This window comes from Thalassophryne amazonica, chromosome 3, assembly GCF_902500255.1.
Source record: "Thalassophryne amazonica chromosome 3, fThaAma1.1, whole genome shotgun sequence".
Lineage (NCBI taxonomy): Eukaryota > Metazoa > Chordata > Actinopteri > Batrachoidiformes > Batrachoididae > Thalassophryne > Thalassophryne amazonica.
Genome location: NC_047105.1, coordinates 70,562,137 through 70,573,536, shown reverse-complemented (window position 1 = coordinate 70,573,536; position 11,400 = coordinate 70,562,137). Strand labels below are relative to the sequence as shown.

The window sequence follows — 11,400 nt, the reverse complement described above, 5'->3', positions numbered from 1 at the left end:
GAGCAAGGACCAAAACAGTAACCCAGCAAGTCGTAAGTGTCACAAAGTACCTGTGACTGCTGAGGACAGGCTCAAGCAGGGAAATCTGATTAAGCATATCTGAAATCAGGTGCCACAGTTACTGCTTCCGAAGCATTCTTACGTTTTGATGTCGTCATGTACGGTCGTTAAGCTCAAAAGCTTCAATGATGTCAAGAAAAGTAAATCAATAAAAACTCATGTCCCACCGAATTTGTGCTACTGTACAACACACCAGTTCAACAGCGCATTCACACAAAATTACATACTTGTTAAAATTCAATTATTCACAAACTATACAAATCAAGCCCTTTTAATTCAAATCTGAAACTTCCTTAGGCTTTGCAGGAAGGAAGTGGGGACCGAAAGGTGAACCAATTAGACATTTCAGCAAACAGTGAATGGACTATCGTGCAAATATTTATGGCTAAGAAAACAGTAAAGTTCTGCTTTGGGAGCATAATTATCTTAAACAAACTCAGAAAATATGACAGCTGTATATACAGTGTGTTGCTAAGACCTTTAAAAGAAGAGATAATTACTCAATTAACCTCACATTTGGACACACTTTCCCAACTGGGAAAAAAAAACAAAACACTGGGTTAAGTGACACCAACTTGCTCCAACTGCACATTTTCACTGTGCAGCCTTTAGTTGGTGTCTATGAACATAGTGTCCATCAAACACACAATGACAGATTCAGTGACTGTGCAAACAGTTGAGCTGATATTTGCCATGTTTAATAGCAATTATTGGATCATGTGGGCTCTTTTAAACTGGCTGCTGCACTTCAGAGTCCACATTACTTCTGGTCTCCACAGGAGCTCGAGTTTGGAAAAGGTGCAGTCAATCTCACAAACAGTTCATAGATCCATATCATCTGAGTCAGAGGTGCTTGTTGACTGGGACTCCTCCTTGGACTCACCCCACACAAACCTATAGTTGTTCTCCAATTCCTGCTGCCTCTTTTGTTCTCTGTAGACTTCTTCTGTGCCTCCAGTCTGGGGGCATAAAAACAAATTATTGCTTATTTAAAAAAGGAACAGTCAGTGTTCTGCTGTTAACATATAAAATAGTGGTTGTGCTCCTCCTTATCTTGGTGAACTGAATGAGCCTTATGTGATGTCACAAGCCCTGCAGTTTCAGGATGCAAGGCCGCTGAGTGTTTATCAGGGTGAAAAAGAAGGAGGCTTCCCTCACCAGTTTCCAATTTTACGTATCTAATAGTTTTGCCAGCAGGTATGACACGAGCAAACTCAGCTGAACTTTTCAAATCAAGAGAATAATACAAATCTCTCTCTTCGAGTGTTTCCAATTGTTGAATTGTTCTAGTCATATTGTATTTATTTTTGTGTGACTTACAGTGGACCGTTTATCTTTATTTTTCTATATTTTCTTGTTTGTGTGTTGAATGTTTAAAATTTTTCATGTAAATCTGTTTTATTTGGAAAACACTGCATATTTGTTTGAAAGCCTTTAAAAATAATTTAGTTGAAAGTTAACTGAAAAACATTTAAAATGCATGTTATTGTGAACATAAGCAGTACCATGAGCTCACTGAATGCAAAGAGTAACATGTACTGTTTCAGTATATTGTCATTAGCCTAGCCTACTCTGCCCCCTGCTGTCTGCCTCCTGCTCAGACAAGAAAGACCTAATTTTAAGTAAAATTTCAAGTGGCACAAATTATTTGAGACGTCATATGAAACAAATAAAAGCATGGTTTCCATTTGTGCAACAGAAAGAATAGTTTCCTTCATTGAAAGATGGAATATTTCATTCAATTCAGCTTCACCTCGTTGAATAGACCATTTTATATGACCCCTGAATAGATCCTTGCCAGGTTCCGGTTCAGGTTACTTTATTAATACCCGTAGGTAGATTTGTGTTGCAATCACAGAAAGCATCCAACTTAAAACATATAAGGACAACACTGACATACTTAAAGACCTGACACATTCATAAAAGTACTCAAAGCCACATTAAACCACAGCTTAAAAACTACCTAAATTGGTGCAAATTTTACTATGATAATTTATTTCTCGGAATAATAGCAGCTGGAATGAAGCCGTTTCTGTAGCGCTTTGGGACTGCAAACTTCCGACCAGACGGGAGAAGTTGAAATTCCCCATATAGACGGTGTGAATGGTCATGTGGAATCGATTTTGTGATCCTCTGCAGCTAGCTGCCTGGTATACAAATACTCTGGGCTAAGCTGTAGCTCCCAAATCAGCTTCCCTGACCACTTCACAATCTACATTAGTTTGTTCCTTTCCTTCACTGACAAAGCACCATACCATGACACTAAAGAATAAGACAAAACAGATTCAATAAAAGACAGATAAAACAGTGCCATGATGGTTTTGTCAATATTAAAAGATGACAGCTTTCTTAAACAAAACAAACGCTGATGCCCTTTGTTACATACAGTTCAACTTAGTCCATTGTAGTTGTCATTTGATTGGTGACTTCTATGTCACGTGACATTCATATTTGTCTCACTGCATAGCTGTCAACAGTGTGCATTTTTAGTGCTCTCCATCCATGCATTTTTCTCCCATCCTTTTAACACTATTGCACATCTCAACGACATTACAACTCACTTGACATGTAAATTAAATAAGACTGTATGACTATGAGCTTCTCAAAGAGTTACAGCCGCAGCATTTGCCGGGAAATCTTTAGCAACTGTTTAAAGCCCTGTCAGATGAAGAATTGGACAAGCTCTTGTAATTTTTTTGCTGGACTGAGGAAAGCAGACATGCTTTTCCACACCCACCCACAAACACAGAGACAGCACATTTGCTAAAATGAGAAATGAGCAGAGTTGACTGGTACATTCCACCTTTCAAATCATGCAAATATTCTTACCACTACACTCAAACATTTGTGTATGACTAAACCCTTCACTTTATTATACCATATTCACAGGAAGTTCTGCTTGAAGTGGGTCTAAGTATTTGGACAAACATGACCAAGTATTATAAAAAAGTATTAAAAAAAAAAAAAAAAAGAGTTCTCCGCGCTTCTGTATAGCACAAACAAATCTGGTGCAACCAGATAGGACTGACTTGTAAAAGAGAAAAACAGCTGGTGCAACACAGAAATAGGTGCTGAAAAATTTTAATAAGGTGCTGAAAACATGCAAAAGAGACTAACGTTTTGATGTGAAAGTCACATCTTCATCAGAGTCCTGCAAAGACAAGGATGGTACAGCTTAAATACTAATAGGAAACAGGTGTCCTAATGCTTCCAAGGGGGCATGACCATCCATCAAGCACAGCACTCACTCAATTAGTAATCAGTTCATGATTAGAAACACTGTCCCAAAACAAACACGACAAAAACCAAGATAAAATGCAATTAATATTAGAGAAAACAGGTAAGTTTTAGCTCTTCATTCAAACCAAAAGGTTCCAAAGGTGCCTAAAGTATAAATCCAGAATGCTTCTCTACATAAAAGTTTTTTTTAATGATATCACCTCCTCTGGGTGGGACTGTGATTCTCTGAAACCCCCAAAATTTTAAAGATGCTGGGGAGCCATGACCGGCCTGTTTATAATGCCTTGCCATGGCATAGGTTCTAAATACGGATTGCTGTTTTATGTTCACCTATCCGTAATTTAAGTTGACGTTTTGTTTGGCCAATGTATGCCAATCCACAAGGGCATTTTAAAAGATATACTACATGTGTAGTATTACAATTGATAAATGAAGAAGTAGAATATTGCTTACCAGTACGAGGATGCGACAAAAACAAAGCATTAGTGGAATTAGAACAATGTGCACAATTACCACATCTAAAGAAACCTTTTGGTGGGCTGGAAGGCCAGGCAGCTGAGACGGGAATAGTCATATCTGAATGAACAAGTCTATCACGAATATTTCGGGCATGCCTAAATATAAATTCAGGCGGTTCAGGACAGATTTCTTTAAGTGTGGGATCACTCTTAAGAATGTGCCAATATTTATAGATTATGTTTTATATTCTTCCCGCCAATGGAGGTAGAAAAAAACAATTTAGATGTTGAAGATTTTAATTTTTTCTTAAGTAAAAGGGCACGATCAGTATTTAGAGCTCTGTCCCATGCTTTGCCAATATCAATTTTACTGTAACCACGTTGTTCAAACAGAGTTGCTGTATGAGCTGCCCTTGACATAAAATCAGACATAGAACTACAGTTCCTTCTGACTCGCAAAACTGACCCACTGGTATATTACGAACTAAATGGGGCGGATGATTACTATCTGCTCTTAAAGTATTTCTACTGAGAGGTTTACGGTAAACAGTTGATTGCAAAAGATTATTAGCATCCTTATAAATTGTGAAATCTAAAAATCTATGGAATACAAAGTATAATTCACAGTAAAAGATAAATAGTCTGTGGTAAAATTTATATAATTCAAAAATTGATGTAACTCATGTGTGCCCCTCCAAATTAAGAGGACATCATCAATGTATCTACGCCATAATATTTTTGAATGAAAAGGGTTATTTTCAATGCTAAAGATATGTTTCTCTTCCCAAAAACCCATCACCAAACAGGCGTATGATGGAGCAAAAGCACTCCCCATAGCAGTCCCCTGTAGTTGTAGATAATATTTCTCTGAATATTTAAAAAATTATTCGATAAGACAATCTCAACCAATTTAATCAAAAAATCTGAAGGTGGTAACACATCAGTAGGATGTTTAGCAAGATAGAAAGAAATGGCTTCTAAGCCTGCGTGGTGAGGTATACATATATATATACTTTGTACATCCAAAGACACAAGGATATCATCAGTTACACAATGGACATTATTAATTAGATTTAAAACATCAGTGGTATCCTCAAGATACGACGGTAAATTGCGAACAATCTTTGCCAGAAAATAAATCAACAAATTGTGAAAGAGGCTCAGTAAGACTCCCTATTCCAGAAACGATAGGCCGTAACGGAGGGTCATCTAATTGTTTATGAATTTTGGGTAAACCATAAAATACTGGCCAATGAGGATATTCACTTAAAAGAAAGGCCTTCTCTTTTTCTGTTATCCAGCCCTTCTTATAAGAAGAATCAATAAATTCATGAATCATACTATTAATGTTAGAAGTAGGATTGGAAGGTAAAAGTTGATAATGTTTTGCATTATTCAACAATTTCATAATGCCAAATTCATACTTCTCCAACCCCATAACAACAACAGCACCCCCCTTATCGCCAGGGCGAATGATGATATCCCGTCTGGATTCCAAAGATCGCAATACATCTAATTCACTCTTTGACTTTGAATGAAGAACTAAAACTTACCTGTTTTCCTTCCCACTGTCGCCAAGTGCTTGCTCATAGGAGGTCGTTTTGACCATTGGGGTTTTTCTGTAATTATTGTATGGCTTTTGCCTTAAAATATAAAGCGCCTTGGGGCGACTGTTTGTTGTGATTTGGCGCTATATAAATAAAATTGATTTGATTTTGATTTGATTTCTCTAATATTAATTGTATTTTATTTTGGTTTTTGTCATGTTTGTTTTGGGACAGTGTTTCTAATCATGAACTGATTACTAATTGAGTGAGTGCTGTGCTTGATGGATGGTCATGCCCCTTTAGAAGCATTAGGACACCTGTTTCCTATTAGTATTTAAGCTGTACCATCCTTGTCTTTGCAGGACTCTGATGAAGATGTGACTTTCACATCGAAACATTAGTCCTTTTTGCATGTTTTCAGCACCTATTTCTGTATGACCAAGTATTATGTTTGTCAGACTGCCCATTTCAAGAAAATGTCTGATTTCCTCACAAATAAAGAATAAATCACTCATCTGTGTGTGTGTTTTTTTCTATAATCCTTTTATTAATTAAATGTGTTCCTTGTCAGTTGATGTGTAGCACAGCAAAAAAACAAGAGCAATCAGCGATTTCTGACGTCCGCCAATCTGGATCTGGATCACTTCCAAAATTCAGTGGAGTCTTCCATGCCCTAATATCGATCGGTGGTGAAAATTTGTTGAGAATCTGTGAAGTAGTTTTGACGTAATCCTTCAAAACATATATAAAGGGAAATGTTGATCCAGAATCTGGATTCGGATCTGGATCACCTCCAAAATTTAATGGAGCCTTCCATGGCCTAAAATGCGTCAGTGGTGGAAAATGTGGTGAGAATCCACTAAGTAGTTTTGATGCAATCCTGCAAAGCCTATATAATGTGAATCATGACCCAGAATCCAGATGTGGATCACCTCCAAAATTTAGTGGAATCTTCCATGGCCTAATATGTATCTGTGGTGAAAAATTGGTGAGAATCCGTGAAGTAGTTTTGACGTAATCCTACAAAGCATATACAAAGTGAAATCTTGATCAAGAATCCGGAATCAGATCCAGATCACCTCCAAAATGTAATGGTCTATTCCATGGCCTAATGTGTATCTGTGTTAAAAATTTCGTCAAAATCCGTGCAGTAGTTTTGATGTAATCCTGCTCACAGTAATACTTCAAAGCGTATATAAAGTGAAACTTGATCCAGAATCTGGGCCCAGATCCAGAACAATTCCAAAAAAATTAATGGGTTCTTCCTTGCCCTAATATCTATCTGTCATGAAAATTTCATCAAAATCAGTACAGTAGTATTGACGCAATCCTGCTAACAGACAGACAGACAAATAAACACAGGTGATTTTATTACGTTCTTGGCGGATGTAAAAAGTGACATCACGTGCACGGTCAGTTTTCAGTATTAACCACATGGAAGCATCAAAAAAGGTCCTACTTGTTTAAATCCAGGCAACTCTGCAGTGAAACAATATGTTTGTTGCTGTCCATGATTCCTGCTCGTTAAGAAAAAAAAAAAAAAAAAAAAATCAAATTCTTGTCAGCCACTCACTGAAAGCAGTGTAACATCCAGTATGCCTGTGCACATCCTGTGGCACAGGTGGGAGTAAGTCACTGTCAAGTCATTCTCAAGTCATCAATCTGCAAGTCCCAAGTCAAGTCTCAAGTCAGCTGTCAAACACTCGGTGGTCATTATGACTTGAAGCTTGACTTGGGACTTGCTGATTCGTGACTTGATAGTGACTTGATAGTGACTTACTCCCACCTCTGTCCTGTGGTGTGCCTCAAGGGTCTGTCATTACTATTTATTTTGTACATGCCGTCACTGGGCCGTGTCATCAGCAGGCATGGCATCTTATTCCACTGATATGCTGATGACAGAGCTGTACTTAAAGACAGATCCAAACCCCTCTTTCTTTTGGCCACCTTTCTCCGCTTCATTATCACCCTTTCTTCCGCTCACTACCCACACTTCCTGCCTGGAGGAAATAAAGGTATGGATGAGACAAAACCTTCTTCAATTAAACAGCTCCAAAACAGAAGCGATACTAGTCGGCACCCACTATCAGGTACATTTATCCATTATAACCACTATCTCTTTCTCCGGTCAAGACATCCGTCTTTCAACTACTGTTACTAAACTTGGCGGGAGACTGGACCCTCACCTCACATTCCAGAATTACATCAAACATCTTTTTAAAAACTGCTTCTTCCACCTCAGAAATATCTCCAAGCTCCATCCCTCCCTTATCCTGATTGCTGCTGAAAAACTCATTCATACCTTTGTCTCCTCTAGGCTTGACTACTGTAATGCCCTGCTCCTTGGGATCTCTGGTAAAAATCGTCAAAGGCTCCAATACATCCAAAACAGTGCAACTAGAATTCTGATGAAAGTACGTAAACAGGAAAACATTACACCTATTCTCCATAACCTTCAGTGGCTCCCCATCACATACAGAATCCATTTTAAGATTGCGCTCATCTCCCACCAATGCATCCATGGCAATGCCCCTGCTTACCATAAAGACCTCTTCGCTTACCACACATGGGAGACAAGCCCTTCTGTTCAGCTGCCCCTCATATATGGAATTCCCTACCTGACCACCAAAGGGCTCCACAAACTGGTGAAGCTTAAAAAAAAAAAAAAAAAAAAAAAAAAAAAAAGCCATCAGTACCTGTTTAGACAGGCCTTTCACAGCTCTCCACAATTTTGAACTGTTAAGTGTCTTAGTCTTTTTATTCCATTTTAGGTTTTATTCCATTCTACAGACTGTAGTCTTTTTATTCCATTTTAGGTTTTATTCCATTCTACAGACTGTTTTATCCTAAGATTTTCTGTTTTTAATCTCTTGTTGATCCTTGGTTTACTTTGTTCTTCCTGTAGCACTTTGAGATTTTTATTAAAGAAAGGTGAATTCTAAATACAATTCATTACTATTATTAATTTATTATTATTATCTGTCCCTAACTGTCAACATGTTAAGTCAGTTTTCCCGATATTCAGACCAGAAAAGCTGCATGTCCTCTGTGTACCACTCTCTTACACTCAAAAAGGCAAGCAAATGTCCAGGCAACAGGAAAGATCCATCTGAACTCCCCTCAAAGTTTTGAACACGAAAAAAAAAAAAAAACTTTCTAATGAACTCTGCAGACATCAGCTGACAAGGAACTCATTTTGCTGGATGGAAAAAGTACTTTTGCCTGACAAAAACTGATAGTAGCTTCTTTACCATTTGACTGAAGCTGGTACAAAGCTAGCTACATTGTCACAGAACACTTCCTGTTTCTTGCACAAGAGTCTTTCACAATAAGAGCACAGGACAAATGGATGACATTACAAGCCAGACATGGAAGAGGAGAAAAAGATTGTGAAAACTCTTTTTGCTTTTTACAATATGCTGGGGTCACTGAATGTTAGGTGGCCGTATAATAAACGTTAACAAAAAAATAAAAATTAATTTAATTTCAGGTGGGGGTTTAACCAACTTTCTTCAAAAAAATGGGGTGGGCTGATGCTCAGCCCAGGGCCCTCAGATGTGCGACTACAGTATATCTGAACATGAATAACTATGAAGTGTATTATATTTTAAATCAAACACATGAGGAAATAGGGCAGCATGGAAACTTAGTGGTTGGCACTGTTGCCTCCCCATGTTTGCGTGGGTTCCCTCCAGGTGCTCAGGCTTCCTCCCACATTCATAGACATGCAGGTTAGGTGAATTGGAAACTTTAAATTGTCCATAGATGTGCGTGCGGGTGTGAATGTGTCTGCCTATGTGTGGCCCTGCGATAGACTGGCATCCTGTCCAGGGTGTATCCTGCCTCACGCCCTGTGACTGCTGAGATAGGCTCCAGCCCCCTGTGAGCCTTAACTGAAGTAAGTGGTTGAAGATGAGTAAGATGAGGAAATATAAAACATGCAAACTGTCTCTATTCCATTCTATACAGGCTAGCAGGCACACCTGAAATGAACTATGTAAATGCTTAATATTTAACAGTGCACTGCTCACTCCAACAGGAGCAACAGAGAATATTGTTTAAAGTAAATCATTACTCAGTTTACCAAGAGATTTATGAGGAGTTCCCTGAACGACTTTGTATCTTCTTCTGTCAGCCACTGATCACCTGCCTCCTCCACGTTTTTTCTTGTTAAAATCTTCACCTCAATTTTACCTAAAAAGCAACAAAAAGGAGTATGTTGGTTATAGACATCAACTTCCACATGTGGAGAAACAAAAACGTCAGTCAATGCTACAAAACACAATGATGAATGGAACAAATACTGGATGTGGAGGGAAAAATGAACACAGACACACACTTTTTCACATTTCTTTTAAGAGCTGAAGTTGAAGCCAAATGTACATCAGCTATAATACTGATGTAGTAGTAAAGGTACAGGTTTACTGGAATGGCTTTGTGGCCACCACCTTAAAGATTCTCATAGATTACTTCCAAGACCGGTGTGGCTCTCGTCTCTGCTCCCCCATTTTGACATAGCTGACCCGTTTATGTCAGAGTGGCTATTTATCTGAATTGGCCCAAAAAATTATATACGGTATCATTTTTTACTTTTCTCAATCAATTAACATGAATGATTGGAAATAAAAATGGGGATACAGATGTACTGGGATTAAAACAAAAAATTAAAATAAATAAATAAAAATCTGACTGAAATTTTTTTTCACAGCCAAATCATAAGCTGTTCATCATCTAATGGGCCGCATGGTGGCTTAGTGGTTAGCACTGGTGCCTCACAGCAAGAAGGTCATGGGGTCAACTCCCACTTGTGGTCTTTCTGTGTGGAGTTTGCATGTTTTCCCTGTGTTTGTGTGGGTTTCCTCCGGGTGCTCCCGTTTCCTCCCACAATATAAAGCCATGCAGGTTAGGTGGGTTTAAATGTTAGGGCCCCTTCACACATTTGTTCAAATTACGGCAAATCAGTTTGAATTAGCGCGCCACGAAACATCGTGCTGATGGGCAGGCGTGCACAATCCCGGAGCGACGGTTATTGCACGCGAAGGTGTCTTGAGCAGGAACACGAGCTGCACCATATCGTGCTGCTGATGTGGAGGAAAATAAAATAAAAAACAGCTGTATAATTAGTGAATATCACTGGGTTGATATAAATAATACATAGAAGGGGATGCAATACAGAACCCCACAGTTAAATAACCATTGTTTAAAAAAAAAAAAAAAAAAAAAAAATGGATTTGAATCACGTGTTTGCATGAGCAAACCTTGAACGTTCGTGCGCATGCATGAACTTTCATGCCTGTCGATTGCGTCATTGCCTGGTAAGCAGCCTTTGTGTGGGACGTGTGCAGCGCGCTCGGCGGATTTTCATTTCAAGGAAAAAGACGGAACGACTGGAGCAGCGCCGCATCAAATTTTGCCAGAAACTGGGCGACAGCCAGGTGGAAACCATTCGAATGATTCAGACGGCTTTCGGTGACTTTTCACTTGTGTGACTATCCGAGAAATTGTGGAAGAGGTGGGCATGTCACAACATGTCCTGTGAGACTTCAACACAAAGGCGCTTTTGCTCCGCCGTCGGCAGCTTCGTGCCGAAGCCATCGGCATGATTTTCACCGCCACTCTTTTCATGGCCAAATCTTCTGTCACAGTGGAATGTGCCGAAAAAGTGCTGATGTCCACCTCTTCTGCAATTTCTCGGACAGTCACACGACGGTCCCGCATCACCACAGCGTTCACTTTGGAAATGATCTGGTCATTTCAGCATGTTGATGGCCGCCCGGAGCATGGCTCGCTCTCCACCGTTGTGCGGACGTCTTTAAACCGGTTGTACCGCTCCTTAATCTGTGTGATGCCCACAGGATCGTCACCGAAAGCCGTCTGAATAATCTGAATGGTTTCCACCTGGCTGTCGCCCAGTTTCTGGCAAAATTTGATGCGGCGCTGCTCCAGTCGTTCCGTCTTTTTCCTTGGAATGAAAAAACGCCGAGCGCGCGACACACGTCACACAAAGGCTGCTTACCAGAAAATGATGCAATCGACAGGTGTGAAAAAGTTCACGCATGCGCACGAAGGTTCAAGGTTTGCTCATGCAAGCACAC

The 11,400-nt window shown here is 39.4% G+C and overlaps 1 protein-coding gene across 3 annotated transcripts in view; it reads right to left on the bottom strand.

Moving 5' to 3' along the window:
• Nucleotides 1-315: 315 nt before the first annotated feature.
• os9 (OS9 endoplasmic reticulum lectin) overlaps nt 316-11,400 on the bottom strand; it is a 43,804-nt gene continuing 32,719 nt past the window's right edge. For all 3 annotated transcript variants that reach the window (XM_034166683.1, XM_034166685.1, XM_034166684.1), the window contains 2 exons: nt 9,390-9,499; nt 316-1,019 (listed from right to left, as the gene is read on the bottom strand). In XM_034166683.1, the coding sequence (XP_034022574.1) occupies nt 882-1,019; nt 9,390-9,499 (248 nt within the window). In that variant the 3' untranslated portion in view covers nt 316-881. The remainder of the gene's footprint in view (nt 1,020-9,389; nt 9,500-11,400) is intronic.